The following is a 20,901-nucleotide window of genomic DNA, read 5'->3' on the forward strand; positions in this document are numbered from 1 at the left end:
TAACCGTTAGGCTACGGCGGATTCATTATTCATATCAGTGCACGTTTTTTTGTTTCATAATAATTAACAAATGTATGGAAAGGTTTAAAGCTTCAACAGTAGCCTACGGGTTATAATCAACGTCATACAGTGTTTGAGCGCAGCGRGCCTTTTTCCCGTCGTTACGCATTTCCTCGCCTAAAGACAACCTAGGCCTGACAAAACACCTGCACTGAAAATAAAACCAAACATCAACGATGCTATGGGATATTCATATTCTAATATTCTGGTAAAAACGCAGATTGATTTCTACTGTTGRCCAAACCACGATATTCAGAAAATCTTTCTGCAGACCTAGCCAACAGAATTCTTGGGSCAGAGAAGATAATCAATCATTAATATTCAGATCTCATCGGGAAGTAACACATGAAGACGATGCTCCTCCAGAGGAAGCATTTCAGTGGCATTTGATATAAAACGTATATGGTTTCAAACGAATGATGTAAAAAAAAAAAAAAAAGCCCTTTTTGTCATAGGCCTCCCTACCTTCCAGAGCGCTCGCTGTCATTATCTCTGGAACGCAGACGTCCTCAGCTCTAGAGATGCGCGCGGAAACCCCAGCTGAGCTCTGAGAAATGCCGACTTTCGATTTGTCATTCGCCACCTGTCAAAGGTCAAACGACCGATGCGTCCTTCTGTACCTCGAAGTGGTGTTCGGGTACAATGTAAACTCCTGGGGTTGGCTAACATTACAATTACAAGGACTACGACRTCATCATATCATCACCTTATATATTGCATGTGAGCTTCAGTGAAACGAATGCTGCAACCGCCATTTGCTGATCTCACACTAATATGGAGTAGCCTATCTATGTGCGTTCAAGTGTTCCGGATGTCATATAGATCAATACATTGTAAACTGCATAGTTGTGTGCTTGTGAATGATACCTACATAGTGGATCACGACTTGCTGTTTATGAAAGCAAAACCTGGGAAGGAATTCTGGACTGGATAGATTAATAAATTWAATTAAATTCCTCACTCACATGTGTGAATTATGTAATAACCCAGTATCCAGAAAATATACATGGGTTTTTATCATTGCCTATATTAGTTTTTACCAGACATATTTCCTATCTGTAGGCCTATCTAGAGAGATCCCTGTTATATCCACCTCCATACAACAGGAAATGACAAACCTCTGATGGTTGAGTCTAATATGTAAACAGAGCAGAGGTGATCAGGTTCCAAAATCGGTATTAATCCCTGGTTTAAATCCACTCCAGGTGTTCCACCCCAGTTTAATGCACATGGGATTAATGCTGCATTCATAACATCTCGTAAATTCGAAAATACCAGCATATGACCTGTCTCTTATACACATCTAGATGTGTATAAGAGACAGAACCGAAAGAGCGCTGGGTCAGTAACCAACCCTAATTGGTCCTTTAAGTTGCTCTGGATAAGAGTGTCTGCTAAATGACTAAAATGTAAAACATGTATGGTGATTACCACCTTCCCACTTGGTTATGAATGGTGGGGGATAGAAAAATAGATTATTCAGAAATACCTCCCTTAGTTCTTCTCAGGTTTCACTACAGTAACACACACACACACACACACACACACACACCTGTCTCTTATACACATCTAGATGTGTATAAGAGAGCTCCTCCATGGGTCTCCCGGTCGCGGCCAGCTGCAGCAGAGTCTGGACTAAAACCCAGAATCTCTAGTGGCACAGCTAGCACTGCGATGCAGTGCCTTAGACCACTGCGCCACTCGGGAGGCCGTATTTACGATTTCACAACCAGGGAAGCAGGTAGCCTAGCAGTTAAGAGCACTGGGCCAGTAACCGAAAGAGCGCTGGGCCAGTAACCAACCCTAATTGGTCCTTTAAGTCTGTCTCTTATACACATCTAGATGTGTATAAGAGACAGGGCAAAGGTCGAGAGCCGTGCATCCCCCTGAAACACAACCCAACCAAGCCACACTGCTTCTTGACACAATGCTCACTTACCTGCTTCCCTGGTTGTGAAATCGTAAATACGGCCTCCCGAGTGGCGCAGTGGTCTAAGGCACTGCATCGCAGTGCTAGCTGTACCACTAGAGATGCTGGGTTCGAGTCCGGAAGCCAGCCACACCAATGTGTCGGAGGAAACACCGTACACCTGGCGACCGTGTCGGCGTGCACTGCACCCGGCCCCACACAGGAGTCGCTAGTGCGCGATGAGTGCGCGATGGGATAAGGACTTCCCTGCCGGCCAAACCCTCCCCTAACCAGGACGACACTGGGCCAATTGTGCGCTGCTCCATGGGTCTCCCGGTCGCGGCCAGCTGCAACAGAGTCTGGACTCGAACCCAGAATCTCTAGTGGCACAGCTAGCACTGCGATGCAGTGCCTTAGACCACTGCGCCACTCGGGAGGCCGTATTTACGATTTCACAACCAGGGAAGCAGGTAGCCTAGCAGTTAAGAGCACTGGGCCAGTAACCGAAAGAGCGCTGGGCCAGTAACCAACCCTAATTGGTCCTTTAAGTTGCTCTGGATAAGAGTGTCTGCTAAATGACTAAAATGTAAAACATGTATGGTGATTACCACCTTCCCACTTGGTTATGAATGCAGCATTACAGAGCCAACTCTGGTGGGGGATAGAAAAAGAGAGTCTTCAGAAATACCTCCCTTAGTTCTTCTCAGGTTTCACTACAGTAACACACACACACACACACGCACACACGCACACACGCACACACACACACACACACACATATATGTGCAGGCATACATACAAACATGTGCATGTGTACACACAAACACGTGTACAAATGCAGACACAAGCACCTCTCCCTGCTGCCTTCTCTGATGTCAGATCAAAGTGTGTATTGATCAGAAAGGGGAAGAGAGGGTGCTATAAATGTTATGAGTTGTGTCACAATGTACTGCATTGCCATGCATGGTGGACACCAGTGCACCATGCATGCCATGCATGGTGGACACCAGTGCAGGGAAGTATTCAGATCCCTTGACTTTTTCCAAATTTTGTTACATTACAGCCTTATTCAAAAATTTATTAAATACATGTTTTTCCGCATCAATACTCCATAATGACAAATCGAAAACAGGTTTTAAAAAAGTATTTGCATAATTATTCAGACCCTTTGCTATGAGACTCAAAATTGAGCTCAGGTGCATCCTGTTTCCGTTGATCATCCTTGAGATGTTKCTACAACTTGATTGGAGTCCACCTGTGGTAAATTCAATTGATTCAACATGCTTTGGAAAAGCACACACCTGTCTATATAACGTCCCACAGCTGACAGTGCGTGTCAGAGCAAAAACCAAGCTATGGGGTCGATGGAATTGTCCGTAGAGCTCTGAGACAGGATTATGTCAAGGCACAGATCTGGGGAGGTATATCAAAAACATTCTGCAGCATTGAATGTCCCCAAGAACACAGTGGCCTCCATCATTCTTAAATGAAAGAAGTTTGGATCCACCAAGACTCTTCCTAGAGCTGKCYGCCCKGCCAAACTGAGCAATCGGGGGAGAAGGGCCTTRGTCAGGGAGGTGACAAAGAACCCGATGGTCACTCTGACAGAGTTCCAAAGTTCCTCTGTGGAGATGGGAGAACTTTCTCCACAGAAGGACAACCATCTCTGCAGCACTCCACCAATCAGACCTTTATGGTAGAGTGGCAAGACAGAAGCCACTCCTCAGTAAAAGGCACATGACAACCCACTTGGAGTTTGCCAAGGCACCTAAAGACTCCCAGACCATGAGAAACAAAATTCTCTGGTTTGATGAAAGCAAGATTGAACTTTTTGGCCTAATGCCAAGTGTCACGTCTGGAGGAAACCTGGCACCATCACTACGGTGAAGCATGGTGGTGGCAGCATCATGCTGTGGAGATGGTTTTCAGTGGCAGGGACTGGTAGATTAGTCAGGATCGCGGGAAAGATAAACGGAGCAGAGAAATCCTTGATGAAAATCTGCTCCAGAGCGCTCAGGACCTCAGACTGGGTGAAGGTTCACCTTCCAACAGGACAATGACCCTAAGCACACAGCCAAGACAATGCAGGAGTGGATTCGGGACAAGTCTCTGAATGTCCTTGAGTGGCCCAGCCAGAGCCCGGACTTGAAACCGACCAAACATCTCTGGAGAGACCTGAAAAGAGCTGTGCAGCGACACTCCCCGTCCAACCTGACAGAGTTTGAGAGGATCTGCAGAGAAGAATGTGAGAAACTCCCCAAATACAGGTGTGCCAAGCTTGTAGCGTCATACCCAAGAAGACTCGAGGCTGTAATCACTGCTAAAGGTGCTTCAACAAAGTACTGAGTAAAGGGTCTGAATATTTATGTAAATATGATATTTCAGTTGTTTTCTTAAAATACATTTGCAAACATTTCTAAAAACCTGTTTTTGCTTTGTCATTATCGGGTATTGTGTRTAGATTGATGAGAGGTGGGGAAAACAATTTAATCAATTTTAAAATAAGGCTGTAATGTAACAAAATGTGTAACAAGTTAAGGGGTCTGTATACTTTCTGAATGCACTGTAGATACAGATGCTGCATCACTGCAGTATGCCTATAGATTTCTATGATAGCCTACCAAATATGTCTGTAGTGGCATTCCCACACAATACTCATAGTAGAAACCTATCAGTCTCCTATAAAGAACACATGTTATGAACAAAWAGAATATTCAGGGAATGCAGCTGAAACTTACAGGACTTTCGCTTTGAAAGGTAAACATTTTGTTTATATTCATAGTAGGCATGTTGCCTTGAACTACTGTTTGGCCTTGAGAGTAAAACAACTGAAAGGAAATTCTGAGAAAAGAATTGTATTTTTCTTGGAATATGGCAGATTTTGGACAGCCAAATTACTTTTGGACAGAAAACATTCAGTGTTGCACATAACACACAGCGTACGAAAAGCTTTCCTAACAACTCGTTCACCACAATGGGCTTGCCATATTTATACTGGGCCAATTACAGTTTACACCAGTGACTATTTGCATATTGTGTTATTGAAATCTAAAAGGGAGACAGACACAAGACACATCCTCCCACAAACACTGTCCAACCACYAACCACACTCATCCCTTTTCCGATACAGCAATTCAGATGCATTACACTTTCAATTGGTTAAAACACTCATAAACTTTTCAACAAGTCATTAGAAAGGTTAAGGCCTCTGGCTCTTTGAATATAATTMTGGCTCCTTTGAATATAATTCTACCATTTATCTTTGGCCACATTCAAATCTTTGGTCCTTTTTAATACAATTATATACCCATTCATTATAATTGTTTTATATTTGGTCTAGTCTTGCGGACTAAACTTCAATAGACTAGGGAGAAGGTTATATTTGGTCTAACTAAAATCAACAAAACGGTTTCAAATTAAACAAAAGAAAAACACATTTATGTAATCCAAAATCGTTTGATAAAGATGAAACTCTTCATCTGATGGAACTCTAAAAATKAAGCCAAAATATAGAGTGTGCTGTTTACAAGACAATGTCCACAATAGTCATTTCAGTCGAAATGAAAGATAAATCAGATATACAGAAATCAACAGTTCTCTACCCTTAGGTGCTATAGGAGTATCAAGCTCGTTTTACAGTCTTTGGAAGGCATATTTAGAGTTGCGCAACTCAGGCCCTCATGTTCTGCAGTCCTGCTGATTTCCGTTTCATCCCTGGGACTTTAAACTTACTATYTGGGAAATGGAAATCAGTCTCTGGTTAAAAGGTAAGGACGAAARCCTTCATACACTGCAGCCCTTGAGGACCGAAGCTATGCACCACTGATTTATGTAGTGCATAAGATTGTATTTTCAAACATGTTTTGGGACTGATATAACTGCCAAGCTAATGGCTCCTAACATCTAGCAATAGTCTTGTCTTRCAGCCATGTTCTCAACCAGCGTCTTCACTAACTAACATTAGTATCCCCTGGTGCATGGCATTTGCGTCTGATGCGTCCCGTCTGCTCTCCTCAGGGCATTGGGATACATTGTGTGTCTGCCTGTGATGTGCCGGGGATCTTGTTGCTGAGGAGAGAGTTGATGTAAGGCCAGATCCGGTCTGTCTCTGTGCCTGAGAACGTGTGCAGGATGCCCTTTGACCTGGGGAGGACACACTTTACATGTAAAGTTGCATAAATACCATGTAGCATAATTACATTATATTGTAAGAACATTAGAATAATATTGTGACTACATTGGCACTCAGTATTTCTGAGTACTGTATACAGGATAGTCAGGGCAAGCAATTTACACAATGCTTTTAAAAATGTGAAGTGAAGTGTGGACGTACTTATACAGATCTATGATGGGCTTGGCCACGTCCTTGTAGTGTCTCAGTCTGGCCACTAGAGCCTCTGGTTTGTCATCATCATGCTGGATCAAAGGCTCCCCRCTGATGTCATCCCTGCCCTGGGGGGGGACAACAGAACCATGACAACTGAATTATTATTATATCAATGACATAAACCCATGAAAACTGTACACAGCTCATAGAGAGTTGTCTTGAACCCCACACATTCGACACACTATTCCAAGATATAACTGATAATTCACAAATACAAGAGTTAGGAATATAATAATCTGTTACCGTATTTTCAGAGCCTTCTGAATACCCATTCATTATAATTGTTTTATATTTGGTCTTGCGGAATAAACTTCAATAGACTAGGGAGAAGGTTATATTTGGTCTAACTAAAATCAACAAAACGGTTTCATAGCAACCATTGCTTAGTGCAGGCTTTCCCAAACTCAGTCCTAAGTTTATGATTTTACTCAGCTGTGTAGTGCAACCAGGGGGGCCCGCCCAACCAGGGGGGCCCGCCCAACCAGGGGGGCCAGCCCAAGGACCGAGTTTGGGAAACTCTGGCTCAATGCTTGGTTCTGTGGGAACAGACAGACTAACCGGAAAGACTAAACATGTGTAATGGCGATAATAATGGTGACAAAAAAGGGAGAAAAACAATGTTTTCTGACTTGTACGTGTGGAGGGTTGAAGCCCRTGTTGTAGACCCTGCCGCTGGCTGGGTGGATCCAGCGTTCACTCAGCCTCTCCTTCAGGGTCTCATAGGGAATGTTGAGGCTGATGACCAGGTCCAGGTCACAGGTACTGTTCAGGGCCTTGGCCTGGGCCAGGGTACGGGGAAACCCTGGGGAGAGTTGGGAGATGAAGCACGGAGACTGAGGGGTGTGTGTGTGTGTGTGTGTGTGTGTGTGTGTGTGTGGCCTGTGTGCATGTGTGTGTGTGTGTGTGTGTGTGTCGTGTGGTGTGTGTGTGTTTTTTTTTTTGTGTGTGTGCGTGCGTGCATGTGAATTCTCACATTGCTCCTGCACAACAACTTCATGGAAAATATTTATGTACAGTATTTTGTGTGACATCATGAAGGTCATATCGTTATGTAAACAATACAAACACAACATTAATATCTGTTTCCCTTTAACCTACACTGATATGGACTGGTAGACATACTGTAAATACAGTATTTACTGTTGGTTCTTCTGGCCTGGCAGTGAGACTAGTTAATAGCTGCTTTCAGAGGGTGTAAACCTGCACTACTGTTTACAAACCTTGGCCTGCTGCCTGACTGGCCTGTTTCAGCTTGTTTCTGGGTCAGACACAAACCTGTACAGTCAATGTTTCATGATACCTTACTGTGCTCATGTGTTTTTGGTTGTTTGCCAATTCATTCGCCCTCTCTATGTTCTTGCTTTCTCTACGCAGTTGCAAAAAAGTGTGTGTGCATTTCAAGGTGTTAGTATGTGTGTGTGTGTGTGTGTGTGTGTGTGTGTGGTCTTACCATCCATCAGCCAGCTGTGGCGGGTCATCTCCTCCAGCCTGGGAAGTAGGAGCCGGGCCATCACATGGTCCGGCACCAGCAGACCCCTCTCTATGTAGGTCTTAGCCAGAACACCAGCGTCTGTGGAGGGAGGGAGGGAAATAATGAGGAGGAGGAAGAGAAGGAGGAGTCATCAATTCCCAATTATTATTTTTTTAACCAGGTAGACTAGTTGAGAACAGGTTCTCATTTGCAACTGCGACCTGGCCAAGATAAAGCATAGCAATTCGACACATACAACAACACAGAGTTATACATGAAATGTCTAGTAAAAGAGGTGGACTTTTGGCTAGAGGTAGGGGGGCAGAGCAAACCCAGACAGGAATGCCCTCTGTAGCTTTAACACCTCAACGATTACCCATTCACCCTGTTTTCTTCCCCCCCCTTTTTTTATTGCTTTCTTTACAGCAGTGAGTCACGTAGCACAKCTCAGAAAGATCTCCAGACACCTCTAAACTAAAATCATCAATAAATGATTAATGTCATTGAATRACCTACTGACCAAACTGGATCATGACAATGTCGTTACRGGGGCTAGAATAAAAAAACATAAAGCCACAGCATAAGATTCATTGTGTCCATTCAGATTTTCCTAAGGCAGTCGGGTTTACAAAGTTTATGGCTTAGACTACTGGAGGTGAAGGCTAGTTAGKCTACTATAGGCTAACATGAACAAATATGTAACCTAAAACATAGCAGAGGTAAAATAAACGCTTGAGCGGGTCCCCCGATCCCAGTTTCCAGGGGAAAAGTAAGCTAGGTTGAAATAATACTAACAATAATAATAATAATTAGTATTATTAATATTTTAAGATAGGTTGAGGACACTGTATCCCGGAAAATCTGACCGTTTCTACCAACCCCGCTGAGGATGACAAATATGTGGCAAAAAAACAATAGCAAATAATATTGAATGAAATTATGAAATCAAAAAACAGATAAATAAATGGTTAACAATAAATAGATAAATGTCTAATTATTTATCAAGAATAGGCCTACCTGTATTCGCAGCTATATTCTCCCGAACAAAGTCGCCACTGGACAGATGTGTCAGGCCAAATCTTTGAGCAATTCTCTCGGATATGGTMCCCTTTCCCGAGCCTGGTGGACCCATGATCACCGCTCGGAACAGTTTGGCCATCCTCCACTATAGCCTGCAACACCACGGACTGTATCTGTGTCTGGAGGAGACAAAATAAATAAGTCCAGGGTTGCTATAGCCTATACCTGCTTCCTTCAATGAAACATTGATAGGCCTAAGCATCTTCAATGTTGCCCATGGTGTGCACTGTGCACCTTATTATCAAAGTCCGTCAACAGATACTTTCTGCTCGTTTTGAGTTAACAGGGACAGTATATCAACAGTTTATTACACTGAATCTAACTTAATTGCCCATTTTCCCGAATTGGTTACGACTTWAAAAGGCTACAGAAAAACGGAATTGTTAAAGAGCCTCATTCATCCAATCAGCTAGAGAAATCGAACTTTCCAGATGTCTGATTGTACAGATGGAGGATTTAAACTTTGGCGAAAAAAACTAACATAACGGGGCAACAGTCAAGCGATGTAGGCCTACCTCACCGATGCCCACAATCACTCCTCACCTTCGATTTATGCCCGTGTCCTGCAAAACGTATGCGTAATATAGCACGTAGTTCACTCAAACCAAGTCAGAAAATGTTTTGTTTTCTGTTCCCAAGGGACAGTAGCTTGTCTGAGTCTTTAAGAACGGGTTTTTCTCTGCGAATGAATGGAGGAGCTGCCTCWACGCCCTATTTCTCAGCACCTCCCCGACACATCAAGAAAAAATGCGGATGACTTGTGCGCAGGAACTGGGTAACACTTGGGAATCTGGTACCTGTAGTTTTCTATTGTGAGTTAGACGAATCATTTACAATTGCAACCATATCATATGTAAGTGGCTGAAACATGAAAGGTAAAGGAGATACGTAGTCAGTTGCATAACTGAATGCATTCAACCGAAATGTGTCTTCCACATTTAACCCAACCTCTCTGAAGTCTAGAATATACTTATTCTAGAATAGAATAGAACCTTGGTCGTCTGCTATGACTCCAGATAATTTTAGCCCACAGAGCTGAATCCCATAGGCATCAGTTTATACTGCTATCACAAGTCTATAGATCTAATGTTAGAATGGAAGGTCATCAACCATGCATAGTTTGTGTGACCCACCTCTACACAATTCCACACTATTAGGCTAGTAATGGCTCATTGTATTTCCATAGTTGACTCACTTCACAGTATGAAAGTTCTCATCGTCATTTTCTATCCTCAATCTGCAACTTCCTGCATTGATTGARTTTGTATTACTATGTAATTAAAGCTATTCAGATCTATTTTGGGGTTCTATTTATTGGCAGTGGTGTAAAAAGTACCAAATTGTCATACTTGAGTAAAAGTAAAGATACCTTAATAGAAAATGACTCAAGTAGAAGTGAAAGTCACCCAGTAAAATACTGAGTACAAGTCTAAAAGTACTTGGTTTTAAATATACTTAAGTATCAAAAGTAAATGTAATTGCTAAAATATTCTTAAGTATCAAAAGTAAAAGTAAACATTCCTTATATTAAGCAAACCAGATGGCACAATTTGSATGTTTTTTTTATTTATGGATAGCCAGGGGCACACTCCAAMACTCAGATATAATTTACAAAGAAAGCATTCMTGTTTAGTGAGTCTGCCAGAAAATAGGAAGTAGGGATGACCAGGGATGTTCTCTTGATAAGTGTGTGAATTGGCCAATTTTCCTGTCCTGCTAAGTATTCAAAATGTAAGGAGAGCTTTTGTGTGTCAGGGAAAATGTATGGAGTAAAAAGTACATTATTTTCTTTAGGAATGTAGTTAAGTAAAMGTTGTCAAAAATATAAATAGCAAAGTAAAGTACAAATACCCCSCAAAACTACTTAAAGCAGTACGTTAAAGTATTTTTACTTAAGTATTTACACCACTGTTGATTGGCACGTTTCCAGATGGGGTAGGAAGTTGATAATGACGTAATGAATGGTAATAGGATAAATCCGAATTCATGAACCCACTCATGTGTAAGAGACCTACTGACAAAACACTGCAAACTACAAAATAAACGCACTTGTTGACAGCAGCAGTCAATGCAGAGCGTAAACGGTAATTCCCGATTTTCTGGGTTCCCTCTGAAACATTGGCCATCACCCATCATTATCATTACGCATTGAGACAGTGCCATTCCGCAACATTTGCGGACCAAGGAATCAAGGAATTTACTTGTTGCGAACCATACCGCGGCGTCAGTGTCCAAAAGCTGTCAAATGCTGCGCATGCACAACCTTTTGGTGTCTTCAGTCAATGGAACCTGCCTAATCCATCACACGAAAAAAACTAAATTGGAAGACTATCAATTTACTCAGCTAGTTGTGCGGCGAGATCCGGAAATATTGTTTTATTATTTTGTCACATGGCTGAGAGATTTCAATAACAACAAAAAATGGCGACAATCACGTTGTTCGATGTGGGTCTTGCTGCGTCATTAAAACTATTCACGTAAACACGGGAATGAAACGCGCAAAATGCAAGTAAGTAAGACTAATATCCGTCAGATATTGAACTGCAAGTAAATATGAATAAGAATTTATCATGTTAATTTCGATGCTTGGACTACATAGTATTTGTTTTTACCCAGAGAGGGGTGTGTGCAGGCTGGGCGTTAGCCTGCACAATAGTAAGACTCAATCAACACCAATAGYGTTGCTCTTTGACATGGTCTTGTTAATGAATATCAGAGTTATTATGGCAAGGTATATATGTTTAAAAAAATTAAATGATAAGACGGTCAATTTACAAAGGTTTTTAAATAGCCTCACTCTTGTTGTATTTATAGAAAACAGCAACAAGCTTTCCCGACAACGTGGAGTTGAATATCTGGAACAATTGAAATGTGATGATTGCTTTCAATATTTTTCTTTAGCGTTTTAAACGTTTATTTGATGTTTAGGCTAACTRGTCTGCGCTTSACGATTATTGAAGGGTCCGATACGYTATTATGATAATATACTAAGTAATCTATTGGGAGTTTTATATGCTATTTACATTTTTACAATTACGCAACCAATGTTATGTTTTGCTCGATTTAACTGTTGTCTCAACCTTGCGCAGCAGGTTATTTTTCAAATAAGTCTTGGCAAGTGCTCCTGCAATTCTTTGATATCAAACAGAACCAGCAAATCGAGTTGTTTACATGAAGCGGAGGGAGAAGGAGATAGGGAGGAGCCTCCTCCGGCGGGCTACGCRACTGGACTGCTGGAGAGCCTTCGCGCGCTGAGGGCGGAGCCCCAAGAACCATAACAAGTCCGACGTCAGCTATTTGGTGCCCATAAATTATGCAGTTCAAACAATACTAAGTAAACAGTGGTGACTTCGACCAATTAACAAGGTTTTATTMTTTTGGGCTACATGTATCTGTTGTATAGAAAATGATCTTTCAAAGAGGTTTAGAAAAAGCTGATATGCTACAGTAGTTACACATGTATTGGTAGGTATTACATTCAAATGAGGTGAGAAAGAAACATCTTACTAATGGTAGTAAAATTYCTTTCTAAAATTCTGTAATGCCTGTGTCGAATTCATAGCACATACACAATTCATGATTATATCCTRTGAATAATTACAAAGCTTTGCAGGTTTTGGTAACCTATTAGAGAAACCTATTTACATTACTTCTGCATGCAATTGTGTTCTCATTCTTGTAATGTGATACCATGAAATACATAAATACAGACATGATATTTGGATTTTACGTATTGCCTATGCATGAAGTAAATGCACTTTCTGCAATGTCCAAAGGCACCCCCACCTTCCTGACCCTATACAGTGTCATGTCATTCTAAGTCCCTCTTTTGGCACGATTCCATCTGCAAAAGAACAGTGTGACTGACAAGATATTATTGTTGCTCTGGGCTCCAAGTCGTGTATGTGTGTGTGTGTGTCTGTGTGTGTCTGTGTCTGTGTGCGCGCGTGCGAGCGTCGTATCATGTGTGAGCCTGGCATCATGAAGACGGATGGCATCTGACCCCTTGGACCACCATGGCTGATGTTGTGCTGTGCTGGAACTCAGACTGACGGGGCTGCTGTCTCTTGGCTCCTTAACATGACATCCAGGCKGCCCTGGTTCAGTTATCACTGTGCTGATGCTGTCCATCTTAAAGGTACAGTACTGTGATAACTGAAGGATGGCTGCCACCTTGACACACCCGACCCACTTTGTGATGATGGATGGAGGGAGATGGTACTGCTGTGCGGTTTGTCATTGATAGCACTGGTGCTCCCAACTTTAAGAAGTTAGGAGAACAACATCAAATTTAGGAGCACCAGAAAATACGAATTTTCAACTTGATTGAGATATAACCTATATTGGGTCTACATGAATTCTAGCTACTGAAGCACATGCTATGCTCTAGAAACGAATATTTAACCCTGTAAAGACAGTTGTTTATTATAAAAAGCTATAAATGGTTATACAAATACCTGTTATTGAAATTACAAAGTTATTTGTAGAATAATAGGTTTCTACATTGTGTAAAAGCACTATTTTCAAATCAGCATACTGCGGTGCAATATCAAATGCACCCCTGCCAATAAAGACTAGGGTGGGTMAATTTGTTTTTTGTAAATTCTAAAATTGAAATAAAAAATAAAGTTGGTTCGGGGAGTATTCTAAGGGTGATTATTAGGATGCATAAACATGATTAGTGCTTTCCCCCCACAATTCTGGCCTTCAAATTGGCATAAATAAGGAGGATAGCTTAGCGGGCGGCAGGTAGCGCATCTGTTAAGGMTGTTGGGCCAGTAACCGAAAGGTCATTAGTTCAAATTCCTGAGCTGACTAGGTGAAAAATCTGTAGATGTCTCCTTGAAAAAGGCACTTATTAAACCTAGTTGCTCTTGGCAAAGAGTGTCTGCTAAATGATAGGTTACTACTGTTGGCCAGAGTCTGAAATATKCTGATTGGAGAGAGAAAGAGGCTTGGTTGAAACCTACTGTTTTTAATAGAAACAGCTCTTCTCTAATTCTCTAGACTACTAGATATTTAAGGTTCATAATATAAACGTTCTCCATTTGAAWWWATWTTWTTTTCCATATCATTCTTATTCGTGCTTATATTTGAATGTACTATTTTATTTGTTCCAAGTTAGCTCACAGATTTGAGGGTTTGTTAATTAAGATGAGTGAGGAGATATTGTGCGTATCCACGTTCTCCCTACTACAAGCCTTGCTCAACTTGTCACAAACCGCCGTCACAAACCACCGCCTCTAAAGCCCGGGACAAACCAAAAGAGTCATTGGCGGCGGTGTGCCAATCATAACATGAGGATTCTTTACCCACCTGTCCCCCGGGGAAGTTACGCGCCTGACCATTACGCTACCGAATCTAAGTTCGTATTTTTCTCTGGTCCACTCCGAAACAGCATTACAGCGAAGGATAATTACAACAACAATTATTATCTGGGTGATTTTTTACAAGGCAAACATTTTTTTTAAATCAAGGTTGCACAACAAAATATTTAGGATCATATGCAACCATATGTCTCACATTACAATGTTGTGTCTGATTTTCAATTGTAATACTTTATAATGATTCACATTGCCCAATGAGTGTAGCCTGTGTTTTTCCCATTTTATTTGAATAGAATTGTTATTTTATGTAGAAAGAATGATGTATTACGTAATAAGTTGAAGGGGAACAAACGTATGTTTGTAGCATTTGAATCATTCATGTTTTTAAGAAAATGCAAATAAATYGGAAAGAAACTGATATGTATACATGTTATTTCTAATAGTCATGACGTGTGACCACACACCTCAAATTCGATTTCTATCCGTGGTGGAAAAGTACCAAATTGTCATACTTGGGTAAAAGTAAAGATACCTTAATAGAAAATGACTTAAGTAAAACTGAAAGTTACCGAGTAACATACAGCTTGACTAAAAGTCTAAAAGTATTTGGTTTTAAATATGCTTAAGTGTCAAAAGTAAAAGTATAAATCATTTCAAATTCCTTATATTAAGCAAACCAGACAGCACGATTTTTTTTTACCGATAGCCAGGGGCACACTCCAGCACTCAGACATAATTAACAAACTAAGCATTTGTGTGTAGTGAGTCCGTCAGATCAGAGGCTGTAGGGATGACACGGGATGTTCTCTTGATAAGTGTCTGAATTGGACCATATTCCTATCCTGCTAAGCACTCAACATGTAAGGGTGCTTTTGGGTGTCAGGGAAAATAAATGGAGTAAAAAGTACATTATTTTCTTTAGGAATGTAGTGGATTAAAAGTCAAATTTGTCACAAATATAAATAGTAAAGTATAGAAATAGTACACAAGGCTTAAGTAGTACTTTAAAGTATATTTTGTTAAGTACTTTACCCCACTGATTTCTACATAACAAATAAWTACAAACATAATTGTAAAAGTTATTAATACATTTTTAGTATGATTGAAGAATAGAAATAACATAAGAGTAGAGGTATTAACATAAGACTCCTGTTTGACACGTCTTTAGAATGTTAGACATACAGGAAGTCAATGCGGAAATCCCCTCAGACAGATAACCCAAAGATCACGCCACATCTTTTTCTCTCCCCCTCTCTCTGCCCCCACATTCCCCTTCTCTCATTTCCCCCTCTCTATACTCCCCTCCTTTTCAATGTCTCTGTCCCCTCCCTCACGGTTTGGTTCAACTGGACTGATCGAAGTTGTAAATGGTTTTGAGGGTGGGAAAGGTTTTTGAACCCTAATCACACAATTTGACTGTGGAAGATATGTCAATCAGTGGAACATCAATTCTGGTAATTAATAAAAACGCTGACAGATATAAATGTAAACAAATAACTGTAAATAAAAGTCGACTTCCTATACCCGCTATTGAATTCTGTTTCACATCCCTATTTTTAAACTAAATATCAGCTTTCTCTTCTCGTATTAAATATCAGCTTTCTCTTCTCTTATAGCTGAGAAAGTAGTGGTTAGTTGATGGTGACCTATGGTTTTTGCTTTTCATTTACTACACTGTAAGGACATTCCATTCCCTTCCCTTGCCTTTCTTTCAGTTTACTGGAGACCCTAAGGATATCTGTGAGTCTGGATGTTCCAGATGAAAGGTATAAAATCATTGTTATTCAACACTGCAAAGTCTCATAATGAGTAGCCTTCTTAATAAGCACTTAAGTGAAAGACACTTTTGTAACTATGTTACATATGAATTGTACTATCAATCATACTGTATATGTTGTCAAAATAATCAAAATAGATGCTCACATTTTCACATACTTAGTGGCCTACATACCGGCATACAGTATTTTAAAAGTGAGGTTTTAACTAGTAAGTTTGTAATACATATAGGCCGATTACAGATAGATAGATGTGGCACCTTTTATTGTGTCAGTGACTACAACATTCTTGGGAAATATCTGCCTATGATTTCCGGCAAACTAACTCAGTTGTAACACATCAGATATGGGAGACGGGAAGTCCCTCCACTACTGGCAAACGGAWCCTCCCCTCCCTGTCCCATCTTAAAGGACCTGGCTCTCTATTTCCTCCCACCTCACTAGGAGGATGGTCAGTTTCAATTTTACAGTAGCCTCCTTTTTGGACTACAAGACGATACTGTAAATAAGAAATGTTGATCATATGTGGAAATATTGACAATCAGAAACATGATCAGATGGGAAAGAGATGGAGGCCCAGAATGACCATTTACATATKACATTTTCAACAGAAAAAGCCTTTTCTCATCTTTTGAACAGATAAAGCTATGGGTCATGAATTAAATATGTAGGTTATTGATTAACATGGTCAGATACAAACAGGATTGTGACTGTGTTTTCCTTACCAAGGACAATCAATGGATGGAACTTTGACGATATTACCGGAACAGTTAGGAATTGATTTTGTTAACCATTCCATGTGTTGTAAATTAAATATGGAAATGCTTTTAGAGTCAGAGTGTGTTTGCATTGAGGCACCGAGTGCCTGTTATTAAAGAGGCAAGATACACTATACAGTATATACAAAAGTATGTGGACACCACTTCAAATTAGTGCATTTGGCTATTTCAGTCACACCCGTTGCTGACAGGTGTATAAAATCGAGTACACCACCATGCAATCTCCATAGACAAACATTGGCAGTAGAATAGCCATCCTGAAGAGCTCAGAGACTTTCAATGTGGCACCATCATAGGATGCCACCTTTCCAACAAGGCAGTTTGTCAACTTTCTGTCCCGCTAGATGTGCCCCGGTCAACTGTAAGTGCTGTTATTGTGAAGTGGAAACCACTAGGTACAACAATGGCTCAGCTGCGAAGTGGCACATAAGCTTACAGAATGGGACCGCCGAGTGCTGAAGCGTCTGTCCTCGGTTGCATAACTCACTACTACTGAGTTCCAAACTGCCTCTGGAAGCAACGTCAGCACAATCATTTTTCGTTGGGAGCTTCATGAAATGGGTTTCCATGGCAGAGCAGCCGCACACAAGGCTAAGCTCACCATGTGCAATGCCAAGCGTCGGCTGGAGTGGTGTAAAGCTCGCCACCGTTGGACTCTGGAGCAGTGGAAACGCATTCTCTGGAATGATGAATCACGCTTCACCATCTGGCAGTCCGACAGATGAATCTGTGTTTGGCGGATGCCAGGAGAACTCTACCTGCCCGAATGCATTTTGTGTAGTCTTTTATGACATTTATCATTATTTTCTCAAACCCCTTTGTGTGTATTGTAGCCCTTTCCTGCAGTCAAATCACAARTGGCCTCATGGGTGAAATGTTATGAATGTTTTTAATAATTTCCTAATTACCTCCCATAAAATATAAGGAATGGTTCCATCCCCAATGGCAATACTCTTACACACGCACGCACGCACGCACACACACACACACACACACGCACACACACACGCACACACACTTGTTCTTCTATCCTCATGGGGACCTCAAATGTATTTACATTCAAAATCCTATTTTCCCTGAAACCTAAACTTTACCTTAACCCCTAACACTAATTCTAACCCTAAAAAGTAAGTAAGTAAGTAGTCTTGCACAAGCCTTGGTTTGTGCGAGCCGGAACAGCTCATAGGGCAGGGGACTATCTCCTGTTTCTGTAGCGTGAGGCAGCTTGATGTACAAGTACACCCACTGGACAGGGCGCTAGTCTATCGCAGGGCCTTACCCCAATCTATCTCCTTAATGCTGAGTGCCAAGCAGAGAYGCATCAGGTCCCATTTTTACAGTCTTTTGTATGATTTGGACAGGGATCAAACTCACCACCTTCCAATTTCAGGGCGGACACGCTAACCAGAAAGCCCTAAACCAACCCCTAAATGTATAATAAGCTTTTTCCTCGTGGGGATGTGGGAAATGTCCCCACAAGGGACAGTTTTCTTTGTTTTATTATCCTTGTGGGGATTTTGAGGGATTTCAGGTCCCCACGAGCATAGAATAACAAGACCACACACACACACAGCTGCTGCTGCTACATTACAATGGATGTGAAACCATTCAGTTTACTGTAATGCTGCACCATTCTAGGGTTAACAACATAAAATAGTGTCAGTGGGCTACACAGTATCACTTGACTGAAGGAGCAGTGCACCAATCAGAATGCGTGAAGCTGAGCTTGCAGTCGCCTTATTTTCGGGAAGAGGGACGTTACTTGACAGGAAGGGTTAGAAAGATTATGAATTTGCTCTCGACTAGAAGGGAAAGAAACTCATCGGACAAAACATTTTTCGTTTGGAATATTCACATACCTACGGATTTTGTCAAGATTAAGTCCGACTTTATAGTTTCACAACGGATAATTMTATTCTGGATCTATGAACAAAACGATAGGGAAGTAGACTTGGAAAGCTCGCTAGGTGAGTAACGTTAACATATCAAATATGTGATTATTGATATTGAGTAAAATGCCACATATCCAGGCTAGCTATCCGATATCCTATTAACTTTAGCTAGAATCATTATTATTCCGGGGTCTTAGCTGAAAAACAACGTTACGAAGCGGATACAAGCATCAAAWATGGTACAAACAAGTTGATGTGAAAACATCCTAGATGGGGTGCCCATGTCAAATTTAACCAGGAAGCGAGTTATCGCGAAAATCCCAAATGGCTGCYAACACAGCTGGTATTTGACTAAAAAACTGTTATGCAGCAGGTAAAAGCATGAAATTTGGTACAAACATCCCTCAGAAGATATGAAAACATCATAGAAGGGGTGCTCATTTCAAAATTAGCCAGAAAGCAGAATTCAAAATGGCTGCCAATGGTAACARCATGATAATCATATTTAAAACAGCTTATAAACATTTCAATAGAAAAAAACCTGAAATCAAGTAATAATACATCAATGTATTCCTTAAAGCTGCAATATGTAACTTTTTAGTTGACCTGACCAAATTCACATATACATGTTACTTATAGATCTTTCATTATTTTTGAAAGCAAATCTAAGAAGCAGTAGATCTGTTCTTTGTGTGCTATTTCTATGCTTTCGGTTTTGTACACCAGCTGAAAATACAATATTGTGGTTATGGAAAATATATTTCACAGGGGTTTAGATGGTACAATGATTGTTTACACSAGCGTTTCCCAAACTCAGTCCTCGGGACCCCAAGCAGTGCACATTTAGTTTTTTTGCCCTAACACTACACAGCGGATTCAAATGATCAAAGCTTGATGATTAGTTGATTATTTAAATCAGCTGTGTAGTGCTAGGGTAAAAACCAAAACGTGCACTCCTTGGGGTACCGAGTATAGAGTTCTGGAAACCCTGATCTACACTATACTTTCTTGTTTTGTCAAAAACTGAAATTAGGCRAACTATTAGAATTYTTKTAGCTATTTCTGCATAGTGAACCTTTTAAAATTCTGATTAGTGAAGAAAATAAAAGACTTAGGGCTAGGGATGTTAACCGTTAGTCGGTTAGCCACCGGAAAAATAATAATTTGACCGGTCATGCTTATCAGTTTGTAGGTTMATTTGCATAAATTTGTGGAATTAATTTGGTGTCAGAATTTTACAAATCTCGTCAGTCKTGAAACAGGTACAGTGTCTTGGTCGACCGGAATTATTATTTKACAGAAAATAGTAATGTGAAGTGAGTTTATAGAGTTAGTTGAGTTAAGAAAGCTACTTTCTAATGGCTGTCTCTAGTCAGAGTGAGCCTCGAGCAAGCCAGAGGGGAGACTCGTTGCTATGCAACTCAGACACAGTCTGTGTGGAGCAGTGCGAGAGASAAGAGCAGCACAAACGGTTTCACAGCATTTYTCTCCTGTTCTACTGGTTTTCATATCAACTTTCTTTCGTTGTCCAGAAGCCCAAGGCACAATCCTAGTCATATTAACAACCATCCTAGTTGTTGCAGATCTACGTTTTCCCTCTTTCTAAACTTCTAATTGAGATGTTAATCTGTCATATGAAACGGCTCGCATCAGGTGTGTCTTTTAGAACAGGGTTTTCCCACAAATTGCAATTTGGCAAATGTAAAATCAGGAAACTCTCTTTTTTAAGTTTTTAAAATACATTTGAAGCTACTTTTTAAGTAAATACCTGCAGTCAACTTGTGCAATATGTTAGGAGATAAAGAAGRTCGCATTCTTGATTTCATTATTAAGCTTACCGGTAGTACCCAGTCACATGGTGTTTGTTTACAAGCACACAACGACCAGAGAGACCAGAGCCTTTTGAGACCGGACCAGTTGTCAACAGTGAAGAGGCGACTCCGGGATGCTGGCCTTCTAGGCAGAGTTCCTCTGTCCAGTGTCCATGTTCTTTTGCCCAACTTAATCTTTTCTTTATTGGCCAGTCTGAAATATAGCTTTTTCTTTGCAACTCTGCCTAGAAGGCCAGCATCCCGGAGTCGCCTCTTCACTGTTGACTTTGAGACTGGTGTTTTGCGGGTGCTATTTAATGAAGCTCCCAGTTGAGGACTTATGAGGCGTCTTTCTCAAACTAGACACTCTAATGTACTTGTCCTCTTACTCAGTTGTGCACCGGGGCCTC

General features: G+C 40.9%; 1 protein-coding gene and 1 long non-coding RNA gene across 3 annotated transcripts; one reads left to right on the top strand and one right to left on the bottom strand.

Moving 5' to 3' along the window:
- Nucleotides 1-4,808: 4,808 nt before the first annotated feature.
- LOC111971356 (adenylate kinase 4, mitochondrial-like) lies at nucleotides 4,809-9,645 on the bottom strand. Of its 2 annotated transcripts, none has more exons than XM_023998097.2 (6): nucleotides 9,423-9,645; nucleotides 8,845-9,026; nucleotides 7,807-7,926; nucleotides 6,986-7,158; nucleotides 6,303-6,421; nucleotides 4,809-6,112 (listed from the first exon to the last, which is right to left on the bottom strand). In XM_023998097.2, exons 2-6 carry the CDS (start codon nucleotides 8,984-8,986, stop codon nucleotides 5,983-5,985), a joined length of 684 nt encoding a protein of 227 aa, XP_023853865.1. In that variant the 5' UTR covers nucleotides 8,987-9,026; nucleotides 9,423-9,645; the 3' UTR covers nucleotides 4,809-5,982. The 2 variants fall into 2 exon arrangements, with proteins under 2 accessions (XP_023853865.1, XP_023853864.1); XM_023998096.2 differs by having other exon boundaries at nucleotides 9,451-9,644.
- Nucleotides 9,646-10,940: 1,295 nt separating this feature from the next.
- Nucleotides 10,941-12,636, top strand: LOC111971882 (uncharacterized). Its single transcript, XR_002878329.2, has 2 exons — nucleotides 10,941-11,416; nucleotides 12,056-12,636. It is a non-coding gene; the product is annotated as an uncharacterized lncRNA (long non-coding RNA).
- Nucleotides 12,637-20,901: the final 8,265 nt, after the last annotated feature.

This window comes from Salvelinus sp. IW2-2015, linkage group LG13, assembly GCF_002910315.2.
Source record: "Salvelinus sp. IW2-2015 linkage group LG13, ASM291031v2, whole genome shotgun sequence".
NCBI lineage: Eukaryota > Metazoa > Chordata > Actinopteri > Salmoniformes > Salmonidae > Salvelinus > Salvelinus sp. IW2-2015.